The 21,504-nt window shown below is 41.0% G+C and overlaps 1 protein-coding gene across 1 annotated transcript in view; it reads right to left on the bottom strand.

Annotated features, from left to right (window-relative positions):
* Positions 1-9,680: 9,680 nt before the first annotated feature.
* Positions 9,681-21,504, bottom strand: part of BZW2 (basic leucine zipper and W2 domains 2) — a 58,403-nt gene continuing 46,579 nt past the window's right edge. Inside the window, exons 10-12 of the mRNA XM_030550709.1 lie at positions 18,630-18,768; positions 11,778-11,900; positions 9,681-10,133 (exon numbers count right to left, since the gene is read on the bottom strand). Of these exons, the coding sequence (XP_030406569.1) occupies positions 10,078-10,133; positions 11,778-11,900; positions 18,630-18,768 (318 nt within the window). The 3' untranslated portion in view covers positions 9,681-10,077. The remainder of the gene's footprint in view (positions 10,134-11,777; positions 11,901-18,629; positions 18,769-21,504) is intronic.

Here is a 21,504-nt window from a genome sequence, read left to right as displayed (position 1 = left end):
TAAGAGGAGAGAGGATTAAGATAAGGATAAGTATGTTTCACCTAGAATATTATAAGGCAGGCAACTAGGGGCTTAAAGGGACAGTGTCACATCATTTTTAAGCAAGTGTCTTCCTCAGGTTACTAATAGTACACAGTCCTCCTTCTAATGGACAAGCATCCATAAAACCCACCACCCTTGCACTCAGATTCCAGTTGGTACTTTCAACTGAAAGGCCACTGCCTTTAAGAGCATGAAGATTAAACTTCCCTCTTGCCATTAGAGGTGGTTCCCCTCCATAGTAAGGAGGATGTTCGTTGAGGAGAAGCTAGACAGAGGCACGAGCAGTGAAGCTTTCACTACTGCCATCTGCGCTGTACCTGTCCTGTGTATAAATAGATTTAAAAAAAAAGCTTTCTTCTACCTTTCCCCCTCTGCCTTTTCTATTTATATTTTGTATCTCTGTGTAAATAGAGATTCAGGCACATCCTTTTTCAGTACTTTGGAATTCATATTCCCTGAATTTTTGAGTTTGATTTGAATGGAGCTGGAAACCTATAATAAAGTTCTGTTTGAGACCATCAAGTTGTATCTGGCTTCAGATCAAGATCATGGGTCTGATCCTGAACCCCAGCTATGAATACCGTGAACTTTCCCAATTCAAGCACTGCCATTCAGGACCACCTCTTGTCACCAAAAATATTTCTTTTGTTTTTCATCCATCTCCATCACTTGGCCCAGCCTTGCTAACACCTGGCCTGAATTTTCAAAAATATCTGTGAACAATTTGTCAAACTTGCTCTAAGTTTTAGGTTTGTCGTGAAACAAGAACCAGGCTTGATTTTTGTATCATATGGATGTGTTAAATGGCTATTACATGGATGATTTCAGCATACTTTATTGGGCCAAGTCCATACCTGATGTTAGTCAAATTCTACACTGAGGGAATTATGACCAGATGAAACTGGCCCATTATTTGTTAGCATTTTAATCCATTTGTTGAAAAGCTATAGCATCATTTTGGGAATGGAATCTTAGTGCCCTCTAGTGAGTATCAGAGGCTGAGGCACACTCTATAAACTGTGTTTCCTTTTACATTGTTTCACAGGACTCTGAATGTAAAACAAAAAGACAGTGCCACTAAGATCTCACCACTGTGCACACCCCACTGCAAGTCTACTGGTTACTCAAAATGAAGGCAGCAGTCTTTTACCTTTCAAAATGGACTGGCTGTGTGATGGTGTGAATCCTTGATGGGCAGATCTTGGTGTCCAAATACCTAGGAGCCCTCATCTTAGTCACTGTAGCATCCAAACGCTTGTTCCTCAGGTCTCTTTTCTGTTTTCGTGAGCAAGTCACATGGTTCCACAGCCTGCCATAAGGGAGCAGAAAAGGGACAGTGTCTGTCTGCATACATGCATCTTTACGTGCCTAAAGAAATCCAGAGTAGTGCAAAAAACAAATGAACATCCCAGAATTATTATTTGAATTATAGCAGTGCCTAGAGACTCTAAACAGGGATGTGCAATCAAGTGTGTGGAATGACTGCCCACGGAAGGGGTCTTCCACCCTGTCACCTCTCATGAACGGAACTGACAAGACAAAGCAATTTGTCAGAGTAACTGGGTGACTCGCGCTGACATGCTGTGGCCATTGAACCTAAGCAGTACCCATGTACTCTGAGTTTGAATCCGGCTCTCGGCAGCTTTCTGACAGCATGTGTGTTGTAAATGTGTTACTTTCCACTTACATTCTAGAGAATGAGGATGGGCTAGGAGTCACGGCACCACTCTGAGACAAGTTCAACTCCCTGCTCCATCATAGACTTCATGTGTGACCTTGAGCAAGTCACTAAGCTGTGTTTCAGTTTCCCCATGTGTAAAATGGAGATAATAGTATTTCCTTAGGTGATAAGGATCAATACATTGAAGATTATGGGGTGCTCAGATCCCTGATGACAGGGTTCATGTAAAAACCAATGTTTTAACAGAATAAGCAAATGCTACTTCATCTGGACCTGGATTCTTAGAAATATCAAATGTTCCCTGCAAGACTGAAGCGATTTGATGGGGCTCTGGCATCTTGCAGGATTGGGTTTTTAATATCCTGGGAACAGGTGTTAGGTAAGAGAAGCTTCCACCATCTCCATGTGTTTGGGATCTCAAATTTAAGATGGGGGCAAGGGGGAATAAAAAGGTCAAAACCCTACCACAAGCAGAACTTTCTATAACCTAGAAAGGAAGAAGCTTCAGTGGCTCCATGAAGTCCAATAGGTAATTTGCTATTACCTAATTACTGTGAATGGCTCTCTGATAGGCAACTATACAAAAGCTCTGTTGCAGCCCAAGCCCTGCATGGTGCACAGATTATGAGATGGGAGAGATCAAAAATGTTTTGCTCTGTGATAATTAAAGACACTAAAACATCATTGAATTCTAGTAAGATTTTTTTAGTCATTCCTGCCTCCAAAGTCACACTCTGTGTGTCCCACTGAGAGCTCCCAAATCTTTCACATGCTTTCATTTGCCCCCTTTCCTCTTGCACACAACTACAGTTGTGTATTATCCATTTACAGAAAAGGAAGTTTAAACCATATGGTGGGAAGCTAAAGAGCTTTCAGGCTGTAAAATGCTTCTCCAACTCTGCTTTATTGGACAGCATTTTTTTTCCCAATTTGTGATGTTTTATTTAATGTTAGGCAGCACCACAGTTGCCACTGCTGTCAGCTATTGCAGATTCTCTTACCGTCGGTCTGTCACCACCAGAAAAAGTGTAGAACTCTATGTATATTGCAGTCTGCCTTGTTGTGATCTGTTCTAAGGGATCTGTTGTTACCTGTAAGACAACTGCTATAGAATTCCAGCTGAATAACCACAGGTGGTGACAAGCTGACATCTCCCAGAGCTGATGCAGGCCAGTGCTAAAATAAAATGTACAAAAAGTAAAATGAAGCCAAAACACTTTCCAGAGCCCTCACTGCTTTTGAATCTAAAATATCCCTATTAATTACATTTGTTTCAAATCAACTGAAATTAGCCCTAGAGGAATTGTGGTTTCCATTTAGTCTCCCCTAAGCCCCTTCAGTATAGTTTTCTCTTATTGCTCCCCCTTCTTTCCTTCGCCTTTTATCAAAATCTCTTTGCTTTGCACCTCACTGCCTGCTCCCATCTCACTCAAAAACCGTGAGTCAAATACCCAAAACATGATATTAAAAAAAAAACAATTGAGACCTTATTTGCTTTCTGAATTCTGAGCCTTTTGGAGTCCCATTTTCCAGCTTTCTTTCACAATGATGAGCGCTAGAAACAATGATTTATTTATTTAAAATTCTGACATGAACATTTGACTCCAGGAGCTAAAGGGTTCAGAAATACACCAAATTTGGTGAAAATTAACAGCATTGAAGATTTGGCTGAGCATAACAATTTGGAAACTTCTGAAAGTCCCTCATCATTAGCTTTAAGTGTAGTACTGTTTTGATGAGGCTGGTGAGATTTTCTGTTTACTTCTGATTGTTAGACTATTCTATCTTCTTGTGACCAACACTAATCCTTGAGGAAAAGGCCTTGCTGACCGCAACTGTTTTTCTCTGAATAGTCATTCTGCTGTTTTACAGCATGTTACTATCATCATTAGTTCAGAAGTATTCATCTTATGTCCCTCACATTCTTATTGTAGCTGTTAATGTAACAAAAATACTCCTTGACTGCACAGAACAGGGGCTCTCTAGAACATCCTATGTTCACAGCAGTCCCACTTTCCAGTGAACAGTTTTTTGCTCACATCTTACATGATTTTAGTCAGCTTTGTCTCTTTAGGTGCCCAAGACATCCAAAGTGTGTGCACGCCTGAAAAGCTTTCAAGACATCACTTCATGTGCCATGGTGTAGTGATCCCTTGCTCTCAAACAGGGAGGGAGGCCTCACAGGATCAGGCAGCAGCTCGAATCCTGCTGGCGGGGCTGAGTGGTAAGCAGTCTGTAGCTTGTAGCTCCTAGCAGAGGCAAATAACTGTTAACTGTCTGGTGTTCTACCCTCCTCAGGCAGGGCAGAGCATAAGCAGTCTTTAGCCCACAGCCTCCAGGCTAAGGCAGACAGCAGACACACAGTCTATAGGAGAAGCTCTGGTCCTGTGGTCGGGGCAGAGCAGGGAGCAGGCTTTAGCCTAAGCCTCCTGGCTAAGGGCATCTCGCAAACAAACAAACAGTCTGGAGACCATAGTCTCCTGGCTGGAGTAAGCCACAAGCACAGGTCTTTTGGCCTAGGGGTGAATAGGCTGCCACCCCAGGGGTGGGGTTGGCAGTAGCAGGTAGGGGGACCCAGGTCCACCCTATTCCAGTGAGTCCCAGCCCAGGGCCTTATCTCTGGCAAATGATTCCACCACTAGGTTAGCGGGGATCCTACTGATCCAGCAACAAAACCGGACCAACACCTGTTTTCCCGGGGCTACTTCCTACTACAGTCTGAGCAGGGGGCTCAGTAGTCCAAGGGTCCTCTGTCTCCTCAGGACATCAGTCCCAGCAACTCCTCTCCAGGGTTGTTGGTCTCCCAGGAGCAGAGCACAGCACAAGTTCAACTCTGGAGTCCTATTGGAGACATCTGGCTCCCACTCAACTGACCTGGCGGCCCTCCCTTTATACTTCCTGACGCACCCTGATACTTCCGGTGAGGACACGGGGCAGGTTTGGCTCTGCCCACTAGGGAGAGTGTAGTGGTCCCTCATTCTCAAGTCTGGAGGGAGGCCACTCTGCTCCACTACACATGGCATTATAAAACTGATTAAAAATCAGCTGTATGACAGAAGATTCTAGAGAAACAAGATCCAAGAGTTTTCTTTCCATTCTGTATCATCTATTATAGGTTTACTATTAAAATACAGAAGTTCTAGAAAGAACCACCAAATAATACACCACAAATTCGGCATTATACCTCTCTTCCTTTCCCTCCTTCGTTCATCTGATGTCTATATTAGCTGGCCAGGCCACCATATTCTCTCACACCTGGTCCACATCCCAAGTCTTGGAGGACAGGGGATCTTCATTTGGAATTTGAAGGCCTTTATCTTTTCCTAATATTTCTGAGATGCTTCTTATTGTGAGATGACTATCTTTGTCTAAGAGGTTTACCCACCAAGTCACCAAATACACAAAAGTAAGAGGCAGTGCTTCTCCCCATCTCACTATGGACCAAATTCTGCCTATGGCTCCACCTGTATGACCACTGATATCAAGGGTGTTGCGTAGGTATAACAGAGGGTAGCATTTTCCCACTATCAGTATGGTCCCTTCTATAACTGCATAGACCAGGCCAGGATTTAAAGACTCCTTGCCAGCTGACAATAGCCAGAATACATTGTATTCGATGTAAGTAGAGGGTATTCATAGCTGGGGCTCAGGATCAGACCCATGATCTTGATCTGAAGCCAGATACAACTTGATGGTCTCAAACAGAACTTTATTATAGGTTTCCAGCTCCATTCAAATCAAACTCAAAAATTCAGGGAATATGAATTCCAAAGTACTGAAAAAGGATGTGCCTGAATCTCTATTTACACAAAGATACAAAATGTAAATAGAAAAGGCAGAGGGGGAAAGGTAGAAGAAAGCTTTTTTTTAAAAATCTATCTATACACAGGACAGGTACAGCGCAGATGGCAGTAGTGAAAGCTTCACTGCTCGTGCCTCTGTCTAGCTTCTCCTCAACGAACATCCTCCTTACTATGGAGGGGAACCACCTCTAATGGCAAGAGGGAAGTTTAATCTTCATGCTCTTAAAGGCAGTGGCCTTTCAGTTGAAAGTACCAACTGGAATCTGAGTGTAAGGGTGGTGGGTTTTATGGATGCTTGTCCATTAAAAGGAGGACTGAGTGCACCAATTTACTTCACATGGGTCCCCAAGTAGTCTTTAGATGGTGACTACTTTTGGTCACTACTGATGTGGCATGACTTTGAACTTATGACAAAGGGTCTGATAACCAGATTTTGGAGTTCTCTTATCTCCCCCTTTCACCATCTTTTAAGGGTACCCGGGTTATGCAAAATGTCATGCATCTCAGCAGTAACTATTAGGGATATAGAGAAAATTCATCAACTTTCATAAATTATCAGGGTCAATTCCAGTCACTACTTATAGAGAAAAAGCTCATGCATTAAGCTCCAGTGATCACAGGTTTGATCCTGGCTAAGGATGACAGGGGCCATCAGCATTACATAGGTAAATTAAGCATAAAATACACCCTCCCCCAAGTAATTTTGGCAGCAGTCCATCTAACTCCCTTCCCCTGCTGGTGAGAAAGTTCCACAGGTAATAGTCCCTTGGCCATACCAAATTTACTCCTGGGGGAATTCTGTGCCAAAAAATAAAAAAAATTCTGCACACAATATTTTAAAATTCTGCATATTTTATTTGTCAAAGTAGCACAATGTAATCTCTTCAGTTTATTTTGGTAATTTATTTCAAAATACCTGTCAACAAGTATGTCAACATTTCAGGCAATAAAAAAATATTCCCCCCAAGAGTAGAGAGTTCAAGAAACTCCTATGACAACCTAGTTCCAGTTTGGGAGTGCTGGACGGTGCTGTGTGGTATCCCCTAGAGTTCAGACACCCGCAACCTCCTCCTCCAGAGCCCAGCTGTGGGCTACCCTCCCAGTCCACACACCAACACTCCCTTTCCCCAGAGCCTTTACTCCCCCCAGCTTATTTACTATCCCACTGGGGGACCCTCACCCTTTGACAGAGCTGGGTCTCCTGGACCCTCTCCTGTTCCCGGGCAGAAGATAATCAAAGCCGGGCAGCTAAAATGTTCAGAACCTCTATCCACACCATACTGGGTGCTTCGCTCACTGTGGGTTGGAGAGCTAGGCTCTGTAGAGTCCATCAACCCCTAATGGCCGCCAGCAGCTCTGCGGCCCCAATTCTGTGGGGGGAAACATGATATTGTGTACATTAATTATGCACAACTTCTGCATTGCACTACAGAGTTCCTCCAGTAGTACACATTACCCATCCACCAAACCGCACTCACAGCAGCAGTCCAAGTGTCTCTGTGTGGAGCTGTCAAATTGTAGTGTGAAATATTAAAAGCGTGCCCTCACAAAGAACTCTTTCTGCGCTGTCATGTATCAGCCAAAGATTAAGGATTCAAATTTTCTAAAACTTCTTTGAAGATGAGTAGCCTGATTTTCAAAGATGATGTGCATTAGTAGAGTTAATGAGTGCTTAGCTTTTTTGGGTCTGCATGGGAGAAGCTCCCTAACAATCCCTCCCTGCCCCCCGCCAAAACCCGTTCCACACTTTTCCCACCTATACCCAACAACCCTCCAAGGTCACACCCAGGCTCCTTCCCCACATTGTGGTCTATTTTAAAGACATTGATATTTTTAGTTCTAGCATTTAAACACTGTCTACTGATGTTTTGAAATAAAATGCTATTGTATTGTGAAGCATATTTATATTCAGAACATTTTTAATCAACAATCGCACCATTCGAAGACTAACCCTGGATCTTAATGCCACCTGAAATGTTGATCCAAGTCTGTTGATATTAAATATTGTGTTCCAACAATGCTGAACTTTTGACCAAGAGTCAGTAAATCAAAATCAAGATAAACATTGTTCTCCACCCATCTCAAAAAGTTATATTCAACCTGTTGCCCAAATTCTCATTTGAGATTTTTGTCGAGTCCTTAATTTATATACACTTCAATGCATCAATTCATTTTGAGGAAAAACTATTCTAAAAATACTTATCTAAAAGAGCAACATTCAGCTTCCAGAACATAAACTGGACAAGGGCTTTAAAGGACAATTCACCTGCTGCATCCAAAACACCTGGACATATGTGAAAGTCGCAATCTGGAGTGATTCTAGGGATTGCAGAAGGGAAGCTAAAAGCATAAGTCTCTACAGCTTGAACTATAGAGCCAGTTATTTGTCAGTGGGGGGCTTTAACAGGCTCACCTTCTCTTTGCATCAGGCACAGAGGGGACGCAACACAGTAACCAGTAGTTTACACGTATCCACACGGTACCTGTGAAGACCTGTACCTGGACATGAACGATATGTAACTGCACGTGCATGTGGGCATGTCCCTTTTTCCAACAAAGATTTTTAGGGAGGATAAAAGGTGCATATACATTTTGTGAGCATGGTTGTTATGCCCACCTTTGACAATGTCTTCCTCGATAGATAGAGACAGATGCACTGAAGGCAGGATTATTATACCTTTTTGTACATTATCCTGGATTGGCACCTTGGAAGGCATCCTGATTTTCAGGTTAACACAAATGTATAATTCTGTTGCATACCCTAACTGTATGTTCATTTTATGCTTTGATAAACTTATTCAGATAACAATTCAGCAGCAGAGCTTATTCAAATACCACCCAAGGGCAGTAATGACTGTGGTAAGTTTGTTTCTGTAGACATTAAGAATCCCTTTAGGTTCAGCTGTGTTCTGTCATTGCATCAGTTTTTCATTATAATGTGATTATCCTGGTGCCTGCTAGTGCTACTATAGTTATTGAAAATGTCTATTTTATATATTCTGTTAGATCGATTTCTGCTGCAAAACTGTTGATCTTGGCTGAAAGGTAGCACACAAGAGATCTATTCTCTGCTTGATGCATGCTGCCTGCAGTTAAGGCTGGGTATATATTGAGGCAAGAATTTACCTGTTGGATGCACCAGGAACCATTTGCATGTAATATTTTTCAAACAAACCCCCATCTGTTGGGTAGTTTTAGAGTTACAAACTGCATTGCTACTTTTCTGATTCATGATGCTCTTTTGCCCATCCATAATTAAAAAAGGACTTTCTAAACCCTACTGGGATCATTCACCACAATGTGGACTTAACCCCTTTATATTAAAACAACAAATGGAAGTTTATATATTTGAAAATTTTGAAGTGCACACTTGCAGTAGCTTTTCACTACACCATTGTTTTAGTCTTCATATGTCTATTACCATAGCAGAGACTTCAGATCGACTAAGAGATTTAAGTATAAAACATAATTTTAAAAGTTATTTGCATACAAGCTATCAAGAAGGGGCCTCTCTGTATTACAGTTATTGTGGAGGTATTGGAATAGTGAACAATGAAAATCTAGGCCAATGGAATAGTTAAAGAATGCTGGTTTCATGGGGTGAATAGGAACCTTTCTTTGCACAAGTGACTAGTGGGTGGGGGGCATTAACCTACATAGAAACCTCAAATTTGCATGTGTAAATTTCAGTTATATATTTAAATTGACAACCACCATATTTATATGTATAATTATTTTGTTCATGAAAATCTGGTGATTACCAATTATTGCATGCCATTAGATTGAGCCCACAATATTGATTTGTTGCATGTGCAAATACTGTATATGTAAAGGTCCAGATCAACACAAATTGCAGTTTTGTATTTTCTTTGTGTTATTAACAGATTGAGAATACCAAGATTTGTCCAGGTATCTGGATAGTTTGACCAGAACCACACTGGATTAGACAAAATTGAGGGAAAAAATGGGCTTGCTGCCTATCCTTAACTGACTGTGGCTTTGTGAATAGAGAACTTTAAAAATACAAAAAAAAATGAGTAGAGGAAGTCGCTGAATAGCCTGTTACTCAGTTTTCACCTAAGGAATGATAAATCTTAATGCATTTAGTGGCAGACAATAAGTCTATGAAACAAATGCACTGAGAACAAAGGAACTAAGATACAAAAAGCCATTTATTAAAAAAAATGTGATGTCAAGTCACATACACAAGCTAATATTAAGCTACAAACACAGATCAACCAATTTTATAAACAGACATAGGAGTGTTCACATATCACAGTACCTAAAACGACTGCTGAGAAAAAGGAGTCCATAAGTATTTCATTTCACGTTTCCTAGACGGCTCCTTGCTTAATGTCTTTAATTCTGACTCACTGTACACTAACTTAGGCAGAGTCCCAAGGAGAGCATCTAATGCCTCAGAGCTCCATTAAAGAACTTTATTCTTCTAAACAAAAGGAAAGCCTAGCCTTGATTTTTTTTGTAGGACACTGAAGTAAAACCTGTTTTGCTTGAACAGTACGGCATTCCCAAAGAGCATTTGGCAGTAGCCTAGAGATTGTGCTTTGTTGAACCATCTTCATTCTCCTCGCCTTCGGATTCTGATTCTATGAGGTAAAAAAAAAAAGTAAAACTTTTCTGCTCTTTTTTAACTGGATTTACAGTGACAGTTATATCATTATTCCTGTAAACAGCAACAATAGAATATTTGAATAAAGATTTGCCTGATAAATCACATTTCCTAAGGAGGGCAGTCTAATCATTGAAAGCAGCTCAGCAAGAAACATACTGCAGACAAAAACAAAGAGGAGTTCTTGTGGCACCTTAGGCTACATCTTCACTACCCGCCGTATCTTGGGGATCGATATATCGCGTCTTATCTAGACACGATATAGCGATCCCCGAACGTGCTCCTGTCGACTCTGGAACTCCACCGGAGCGAGCGGCAGTAGCAGAGTTGACAGGGGGAGCTGCGGACGTCGATCCCGTGCCATGAGAACGGTAGGTAATTTGATCAAAGATACTTCGACTTCAGCTATGTTATTCACGTAGCTGAAGTTGCGTATCTTAGATCGATCCCCTCCCGTAGTGTAGACCAGCCCTTAGAGACTAACAAATGTATTAGGGAATAAGCTTTCATTGGCTAAAATCCAAGCTTATGCCCAAATAAATTTGTTAGTCTCTGAAGTGCCACAAGGACTCCTCTTTGTTTTTGCTGATACAGACTAACATGGCTACCACTCTGAATACTGCAGCCAGAATGCCTAATTCTACTCTCAGTTGTACAGGTCTAGATTTAGAACAGAATTGGTTCACTATGGATAATCTAGACCTAACTTTCCCACAAAATAAAGTGAGTTCAAGTATACACAGGTTAAATTTAATAAAAAATAATTATCCATCTATAACTAATCTATATGTCCAGGTGGGATTGCTGCCTTCCTCTGCAACAGGGAGTTTGGGTCACTTGCAGGTTTAAACTAGTGTAAATAGTGGATTCTCTGTAACCTGAAGGTTTTAAATCACGATTTGAGGACCTCAGTAACTCAGCCAGAGGTTAGGACTCTATTACAGAAGTGAGTAGGAGGAGCCCACCACAGCCCTGGTGCCTGTGGAGCTGCCTCTTGCCACCCCCATTGGCCTGGAGCAGCGAACTGCTGCCAGTGGGAGCCACGATCGGCCAAACTTGTGGACATGGCAGGTAAACAAACCAGCCTGGCCCACCGGGGGCTTACCCTGGCGAGCCCACCAGGGGCTTACTCTGGTGTGCCAGAGGTTGCCGATCCCTGCTTTAAAGGGACAGTTCACCTGTTCTTATACCAGAAGGAAAGTGTTTATCATTGTAGGGCACCAGAAAAAAGGAAATGTGGGCCCAAACACCCATTCATTTCCCTTCCCATTATTCCTTTTTAACAGTAACTACAGTCTTTGTGCCTTTATGATTGCTCTTCTCATTCAGGAATTCAGTGAAATTCATACTGCAAGACACATGGAATTTTAAGAACTCAAGACTCCATTATATGGACTCCATTAATGACCTGAAAAATAGTCAGTGGTGCCTCCCTTCTAAAGATTAAGATCGTAAACAATTTAGAGCAGGTACGGTCTTTTACTATACATCTGTACAGTACCTAGCACAGTGAGGTCATGGTCATGACTGGAACCTGTAGGCGCTACTATAATACAACTAACATCTTCAAAATGGAATTGCCAAGAGGCTACTAAATACTGTTAACTTAAATGGATTGTACCTTCTTCAGCATTTTGCAGCCACTCAACAAATTTCTTCATCTGGTGAAGAAATACACTTTTGCCTTTAGCAAGATGTGCTTCTTTGTACCACTTCAGGATGGCTTCTTCACTCAGGACGTCAGCTGCAATTCAGAGCAGTGGTTGCAAAGAGTAGCATATTTTTATAAGACAGAAGACAAATTGAAAAACTTCTAGGTTCTGAGGCAGTAAGAAGTGAATCACTTTGATCAGAGTGAGGTGAGCTTTGAATCAGCATTGTACCTGACACTAGGCTATAACTGCAGTATATCACATTAGAGAGATCCCAGATGTGTCACATACTGTAGTCAGTCATTAACTAAATAGGCTAGTCTTAAAATAAACCATTCAGTGTCATGCTTCTGTAAATAGTAATTAGTCCTCTATTCAATTGGCTTTAAATAAAAGAGATATGACACGCCAATTGCAAAGGAAGTCAATAAAATCTACGTCTATATCTTAGGACTCACCTCAGTAAGAAACACTGTAGTTTCTCTTGCTGTTGACTCATAGAGCTATGAAAGAGTAAAACTGCTAGAATTGTGCAAGAAAAAAAATTAACAAAAATCCCATCCTAATGTGCAGTGTCTTATCTTTCCCAGCTGATTAAACAGCAGTCATCAGGGGAATCATTTTAAAGGACCATGCTCCCAAAACTCTTCTTTTAAGTGTCAAGAACAAAATAATTGAGGACAAGAGGAACATCAGGCTGAATAAACCGTGCCAGGATGCCCACTAATCCTAGCTGATGTGAAACAATAAGCCTCTAACCCAAGTGACAGAGCTTCTGCCATCCAATGGAGTCTTGCAGCTGAATAAGTGACTGTCATGAAGCCAATATCTGTGATGCACTTTAGCCTTCAGGGCTATTGGATGACATTGAGGCCAGAATAAAAACAGCACCTTTGGTTGTCGCCACCATTTTCATTTTCATGTACTGGTCAAACTAACATCCTCCTCCCCTGCCCATCACAAGCGGCACATTTTTGGAAGTGATTTACATTAGGTTCTTCAGTGTTGCCTAGTATACCAGGAATATGGGATAGCCCTTGCTACCCTGCTGAATACCAGGACACAGCCATATTCTACTGTAGCACAAAGATTATAGGCAGATGCCAGCAGTGAAGGACAAAAGAAAATTAACTGAATCAATTATAATGAAATAAATGAACAAACATCTTTAAAACATCTGTGCAAATGGAAACAGGACTGAGACCACAGACTCACTTCACATATGCTATGGAACAGCAAATAGATAACAGTGACCTGGAACTATTTGAGCTGATAATGTAGGACTAACTACAAATGCTCTAAGCCAACCAGTCACTCATAGGTGGAAGCTGAATACACTCGGGTCTCCCTGGAGCTTTCAAATCTGGTGAAAACAAGTGAAATGTATTTAGAAGTCTCTCTTGTCTCACAAATACCTTTTACTATCGAAAGTCATCATCCAATTTGGCATTATCAGCAAACAAACAAGCTGAAGGTAGATGAAGAGCAGGAGTGTCACCCCTTTTGAAAACAGTGTGGTGGGAAGTTGTGTGCGTGCAAGACTACAAAATTCCTGTTTAAGACGATGACTGCTTGCACCAACAACTATCATTCTCTCCCCTTGTAAAAATTCAGCTCTAATATTTAACTAAAAATGTAGCTGAATAACAAAAAATCCACTATTTTGCACTTGGAACATGTACTCCAAAGTAATAAAATTGGTAGAGTCATGAGAAAAAATTAGATACAGGAAATAAAAGTTTATAAGGAAGATGTGACATATGGCATTAAACAAATGTCAACCCAATATTCTTTACTATGGCTCCAGCATTTTGCTGGCATTATGTCTATAACACACATTTGGACTTTGATTTAGAGTGTACAAGATACAAGCTTCAAAGTATTTACATGGCACTTTTAATAGAGATTACAAATATAATTTCTTCATGAAAAAACACTGTACTCCAATATACTGTATAGCGCATGCATGAAATTCTAAGAAATACAGCAACGTATGATATAGATTCTCAACCTGTGTATCATAACCCCTGGGAGAGAAGGATGTTCTGACTAGCCTCCATTTCTTTCTAGCTAAGTAGGGTTGGGGAAGGGATTGAATCTTTTATAACATGGGGTCATAGGTATAGAAAATGTTGCAAATTGAACTGTTGGCCCTTATTCAGTGCACCATGTAAGTAAGTCCCTACAGTTATGCACATGTTTAAGTGTTTTCCTAAACTTGGGCTCTGAGGATGATGGATTTGCAACAACAGTAGAGCCCATTCTAGTGGCCAAGCATTACAAAAATTAGATAGCTCTAAATCCCGGATAGCAACATCTCATTACCTGCCTGAAAGATGAGAATGGCACCCAGATGATGGGGAAGAGATTTGCCTGCATATGATTCTCTGGCACTAAAATGAAGTGAATGTTCCTGCACCGACAGAAAATGCACCCAGAGAAGAAATAAAAATACCTTCAGTTACAGAAATGACAATCATGTCTTTCCTTTCATTTCTGAGAAACATCATTAGTAGTTCCTTCATGCCCCCAGTGTTTGTAAGGGATAATATTCTCCTGTCAGTGCAGAGATGCTCAATTAAGCAATCAGCCAGGGCAGAGTGTAGTTAATGATAGCCCTGGGTTGCTCTGAAGCAATGGGAATACTGGGGGTGATTTATTTTAGTTATTTCTGATTAAAGATGATGACAATTACTTTTTACGTGCTGCAATAGTTTCAGCTGAATGTTGTTGTTCGTAAGATTCTGTGTTGTTACATCCACTGCCCCGGGTGATGTCAACCCTGGAGATCCAGAGCTGGTTTCTCTGCCAGTGCAGCTAACTACTACTCCAGCCACCCACCACTAGTGCCCCAAGTGAAAGGGAGAGGTTCCAAGGCACACTTCATAAGGATGTCTTCACTACAGAGTTAACTTACTTACGTATTGCCCCTAGCTCAAGTCCTGTCTGGACACAAAAACCCTTGACTGTGATGGTGCTTTTAACTCGAGTTAAGGGGCCCATAAGGTGGTACAGACTACAGGTTCACTTAGCACAACTTGTCAGCTGCTAACACAATCGCACTGTAGTTCATGTATTGTTTCACAGTGTGGCTGCTCCCACTCGAGGCAGCCTAACTTGAAAGGAGTTAATTTGAGTTAACTGCAGCAAAGAGAGAACCTTAGACGGTGCTTTTGGATTATCATTATTATTCTTCAAGTAATGTTACCCACAGTTTAATTTTGGCAAAATGCTTGCATTTCTTTTGTGTGTATTTTCTGCTGTGAAAGACTCATAAGCCATCTTTCACTTCCTAGGGAAGGAAATTGGAATACCTGAGTAGAGATAATGAAATTTACCCCATGGAAAATTATTGTGTGCAAATTATAGTTTGAAGATCTCCTGAAGTGGAGGATTAATAGATTGTATGTTCAGAGAGGTGGTTCGAATGGTTGTTTCTTATAAAAAGACTCCAAAATGGAGACAAGAGCAAAATAAAATCATTACCATCTTTAAGGCCTCTGTCAGGTGCAGCAAGTGGGCATATTCTCCCATGGGAACTCCCAATTCTTTCCATCTCTTCAGGAGGTTTTGCAGGCCAGAAACTTAACACAATGTAGCTTTAGTGGCCTTTAAAGAACAGAAAAAAGGTTTTATTCCATGTTAGGAACATTTGTTCTTCAAGGATGAAATCCTGATCCACTCAAGTCAACAAAAGTTTGGACATAGACTACAGTGTGGCCAAGATTTCACCCCAGATCTCTAAGTTAGAGATAAATTTAGTAGAGCTACAGGGGATTCTGTGGTTAATGAACGTAGTGTAATATGTAATCCAATGTTAATTATGTTCATTATTTTCCTACTATAGTTCAGCCAGAAATGAAGATGTTCTAGGTGATTTAGAATTGACTGAAAGCTTACATCATCCTACGTATGATGGCTAGCCAGTACAGATCTGGGGGAAGAGTGAGGCTTATTAATTTTTTGTTAGACTTGTGTTGCTGTTGGGGTTGTATTATCACTGAGCAATTGCCAGCCTCTGTTTATCATTAATTGTACTTTTAAGAGTATAAAGGATGCTCTTTTACATATTTTTTATATACACAGAACAGAACATTTTTGATCTTTTGCACTAAGAGACTTGATCCTTCTCATGTTGAAATCAATAGCAAACTCCCAACATATTCAATGGGATTTGAATCAGGTCTTAAAGGCCCTACATGGCCTAGAATTTCTTATAATTAGAGCTTTAATACATAACTTCTTAAAGGTCTTGTTTTATTATTCGTTCGTGGATTTAAGACTTTCAAACGTTGGAAGAACGTGGTTGATGTTTTTACTGCTAAACTGACAGTGGATCAGCAATGTGGAGGTCCTTATAAATAATTACCACATTCGAATGAGTTTACAATTATATCAACTAAAAGAGATTATATATGCAAACTCTCTTGAACAGTAATGAAAGATTAGCACCCAGACCCTCCAGCTGAGGCTGAAATGAACACCGTATGGATCAGGGGGGTTGTTCAAAACTTTCTTAAGGCTCACTTTCAGACTCCTCTGATCTTGTTCTGTTCATCTGTCTGGATTGTGTTGATCTAACTTACACTGGGGTGCAGTGGGAGCGGGAGGAACCTACAGTCTAGGATTGGCATAGCTCAGGGATATCCTGGTCACATCCCTTTTCCATTCTACGCCAGTAGCAGGGAGGCGTAATAATGTAGAGGTCCCCTAGATCATCTCTAAATCACTAGAGAATCACCTTTATACTAGGATGATCCTCTCTGGGCTCATTAAATTGTCTTTAAAGGTCAGATTATGCCAAGCAACATGGCACAAAGCTGCCACACTGCATGAAGAAGTCTGGCCCTATATCTGTACATTACAAAAGGGACAGATTTTAGAGTAAGTACATAGATAATAATCCATGAGGCCATCAACACCGTACAGTCTGTCAAATTCAGCTTGGAGTCTATTTCCAAGCAAGTGTGGATATAAAAACCCTTCTTTATCATCATTATTGGTGGACCTTGCGACAGAGTGCTGAGATCTGACAGGCAGGTCAGCACTCTGATCACTGTAGCCTCAATTAGTCCCTCTCCCCTCCCCGTAATCAGTGGCTGATTAAATAATTAGCTAATCAGAAGGAGAAGCTGGGGAGATAAGGGACTAATTAGCCCTCAGCTGACCAACCTGATAAAAACCCAGGAAGGAAGGGTTACAAGAGAGAGGAAGACAGGGCTAGCTGAGCCTGGAGCGCTCTAGAGAGAGGGAGACCTCCTTTCCTCCTAAGACCCTGGCAAAGAAAGGCTGAAAGAAGTGAAGTTAAAACTCTGATGTTTCATTGTACTGGGGTTGGTGGACAGGCTTAGAATAAAATACAGCTCGCACACAAGAAGAAATCAAGTCTGAGCAGTTTTGGGGGCATCAGAAGATGAGGACAGCCTGGCTGTCCCAGTCCTGACTGTAATCACTGCCATATTCTGAACCAGGCTCAAACTGGCAAAGAAAGAGTTTATTACTTGTTATAATTTTTCACCAGATATGTTTTTGTTGCTTTAATATATATTAAAGATATTATCCATAACAACTGTACAAATAATTCTCAATAGCTTTGTTCCTTTCACATTTGCATTGTTACTTATTTAAATTCATTTTAGGTCCCTTACACCACAAATGAAGACAAACCTACTTAAACTATTTATGTTATCGTTTGTGGTACTTAACTTAAATAACATGCAGAAAAGCTACAATGCTCATCCAGCATATACAGAGTGAACTAAGGATGGAACACAATATTGAGGATGCATGAAAGAAAATCAAATTAGAATATTTGTGTCTTGTTTAGTTTTAATTTTTCTCAAATACTCACATTTTCTATTTTTTTAAGCTACTGGGGTCAGTTTATGTAGACATAATAAGGATGAGAATAAATACTGTTGACTCACTTATTTCTGCTTTCTGAAAACCTATATGAATACTTTAGTCATCAGTTGTGTGTGTTTTTCAAAGTATATGTGAAAACACAATATGAACAAAAAAAAATCTATACCGAGCATTTCTATTCACACTGATTTTCCCCCTTCAGCTATTTATAACAAGAACGTCAGAACAAACTGCTTATCACACACCTCTCACATGCAGTGCAAGACTATTAGTCTCTATGACAACCTGAACTGTATAAAAACCTACTAAGAAACCATCTATAATATAAAAAAATTGAAATCCTGGAAATAATGGCTTCTCCAAGGATCTGACAGTGCCTAGCTATGGCCTGATCCTGCTTCCATTAAAGTCAAGGAAAAATTTTACAGGGACATCAGTGGGAACAGAATAATGCCCATATAGAAGCCAAAAGACAAACCCTGATCACTGTTCTTTTCAAGATGACATTGATTACCCCACCCCTCCCCCATGATTTCATGACTTCATGATTTAGGGCCACACAGCACCACCATAGGTTAGAGCAGGAGGAATTTGCTTTAGCTTACTGCTAGTATAAGGTCCTTGACGGCAGCAGGTCTAGCAGAACTCAGGTCTACCCACTCCAACACACAAAATGCCTGCAACTTCCCCCTCCCTACATATATCATCGGTGAAGGGGTGGCTGGTGTAAGAAGTGACTATGCCACCTCCTCCATCTCTACAGCAGTGGAGAATCTCCTTATACAGGGGCAATTCTGTCTCTGACTGGTTTAAGTGATTTCTGCACAGACCTGAGAGACCAGCTTCAGAATCTAAATACATGCCAAACTTACTCAATATCTTAGTACAGTATGTTCCAGTAGGCACAGGACACAATGTTCACTGTACACCATACTACAGCACATATAGACATATACCTTTGTAAAAGAGTACCACTATCTTCTGAAAAGCTTTCATAAAGTGGATGTTGTCATAACAGTATTCCTGAACCTTCTGGAGAAGAATTAGCTCTGACTGGCCTTGGGTACTGAACACAGCCAGCAGGGGTGCATATTGCTGAAAGAGGGTAGGGGGGAAAGGCAAATTATTTTATATAGAAGTACTGAAAGTGAAAAATCACAGACACTATTACTACAATTTAACTCCTTGTAAATTTCATCTTTGCAAAACAATCACCTAAAGAAGGATGTGGTTGCTACATTTACACAGATTTTATTGCCACTATTGTTCACTTGCCCCTAGTGCCATTTACACAAATGTACACAAGCTTTTGTAAAACTGTTGGCGCACTTGCTATGGATTATTTTAATGTTTCACTTTGCTATTGAATTGTGTACAGTGAAGTTATAAGACCCATTATGTCGGAGTACAGTCATTTCTACGCTGTTTGGTACAGCCAAAGAGAAGCAACTATGATGTATGATATTTCAACAATATTCTGGATGCTTCATGTTGCAAAGAGAGCACCAACAATTTCACAAACCCAGAGCTGATGCTCCTGATAATCTGAAATCCCCAGTTTCACGGAGGCTTCAGAGATCATAGTAAAATCCAGTATATGAAAACCATTAAACTTGAACAAATTAGTAGCATGTGACTCACCATGCTGGGGCATGAATTAGAAGTGACCTTTCCGTAAGCAAAGAACACAATAGCTTTTCCAGTACACAAAATTAAACTATTTAATCTAGTACACTGAACAAGGTAGTAATAGTCCTTTTTAGGACCTTTAACATAACAATTAAAAGAGCCAAAGAAAAAAAGGTAACTGCTCATAAAAAGTCAGAACTCCATTTTGTTATTGAAATACTTCTCTTCCCTTTGAAGAAGGAAGTTATGCCAGTTATGGCCTTATTTTCATCTGATCTTTCCTTCTAAGTAGTCATAATTTGCCCTTCTTGCTTTCTCATTTCTTTTCCTCTCATTAGGAGGTTGAAATCAGTGGGACTACTTGCAAACTTAAACATAAGCACACGGTTAAGTGGTTATTCTTCAGTACTGGGGGCAGGGTACTCAGCACCTTACAGTTTTGAGTCCGAGGAGAGACAAACTTCCTCTGGTCTTCCCCATTGCCCAAATGTACGTTTTAAAAGCTACTGCCTACATCGTTGCCTAAATTGGTACAAATTTCATTCCTCAACATGTCCTTTTCACACCGAAGGTGTCACCTTCAATATAAATATGTTCATATACTGAATTAAATAGCTTCACAGTGGGTCAGATCCTGAAGTTCTTACTTAATAAGGTCAATGGGAATAGGACTGAGTAAAAATTGCATAAGGACTTAGGCCAAGTACAGTAACTCCTCACTTAAAGTCGTCCCGGTTAACGTTGTTTCGTTGTTACGCTGCTGATCAGTTAGGGAACATGCTTGTTTAAAGTTGTGCAATGCTCTCTTCAAATGTCATTTGGCAGCTGCCTGCTTTGTCCACTGCTTGCAGGAAGAGCAGCCTGTTGCAGCTAGCAGGTGGGGGCTTCTAACCAGGGTGGACCAGCAGCCCCTTTATCAGCTCCCTGCTTCCCTAATTAACCTGTGCTGCAGCCGCCCAGCAGGCTATCAATCAGCAGTTCAGCTGTCCCTCCCCTCACTACCATGTGCTGCTCCTGCCCTCTGCTTTGGAGCTGATCCCAGAGACTCCTGCTTGCTGTGCGGGGGCGGTGGGAGAGGGGAATAATGTCAGGGTGTCCCCTTCTCCCCTGCTCCTGCACCCCACTTACCCCTTCTCCACAGGGGTAAGTGGGGAGGGGACACAGACGGAGAGAGACAGAGAGAGCTTGCGGCAGCGCTGCTGTCTCAACTTCCTGATCCACTTAAAACGACAATGCACTTAAGAGTGAGTCAGCATATTTAAAGGTGCAGTGTGCATCTCTCGCCCACACACAACATGTGTGTCTGTCTCTGTCTGCTATGCTGTCTCCTTTCCTTCGTGTTCATGCTGCCTTGTGTGAGAGGCTACATTAACAACGTGTTAACCCTTGAGGGTTCAGTTGAGTGCTAGTTCATCATTTAGCAGCAAGGCATTCCCTGGGAAATATCCCTCCCTCTTCCACCCTCTAACTCACCACCTCAACCAAGCTTCACAATCATCATAGCTGTGAACAGTATTAAATTGTTTGTTTAAAATGTATACTATGTGTATGTGTATATCTATATAATATATAGGTTTTTGTCTGGTGAAAAAAATTTCCCTGGAACCTACTCTTCCCCTCCCTCCCCATTTACATTAATTCTTATGGGGAAATTGGATTCACTTAAAATTGTTTGGCTTAAAGTTGCATTTTTCAGGAACATAACTACAGCAGTAAGCGAGGAGTTACTGTATTCAGTGTTTCTTTTGAAAATTGATTCATCAGCTATTCTCCTAGGCAGAGACACAAGCTATACAGTCTGTAATACGAGCCTGGGCCTATGACAGAAGTTTTAATGATTTTGTGTAATTCTAGAGAAGGGAGGATCTGCAATGATACTGCTTATTCCAGAAGACCAGATATTTCAGTACATGGGGTCTCTGGCACCCTGAAGGCTGGCTGCATCCATTAGGCCTTAAGTTTGCCAGTAGTATGAATGGTTATCCAGATCCCTGTCGAAGGTTCTTAGTCCTGAGGTTTTTAGTAGACTGGTCTCAGGACACGTGCCCTATAGAGGATCAATGTCATCCCATCCCATTTCAAAACCTTAAAAATTTGGTGCAAGTTTTCTGTCAAATAAACAGATGGAGATAGAAGGCAGCCTTGTTCAAGGCTGAATTCCTGATAGTGTTTTTTCTGCAGCTTTTAAAGTCAGTGAACTAG

Source organism: Gopherus evgoodei, chromosome 2 (genome assembly GCF_007399415.2).
Source record: "Gopherus evgoodei ecotype Sinaloan lineage chromosome 2, rGopEvg1_v1.p, whole genome shotgun sequence".
In the NCBI taxonomy this organism is placed as follows: Eukaryota; Metazoa; Chordata; order Testudines; family Testudinidae; genus Gopherus; species Gopherus evgoodei.
Note: the sequence above shows the minus strand (reverse complement) of the source record. Positions and strands in the feature narration are given on the sequence as shown.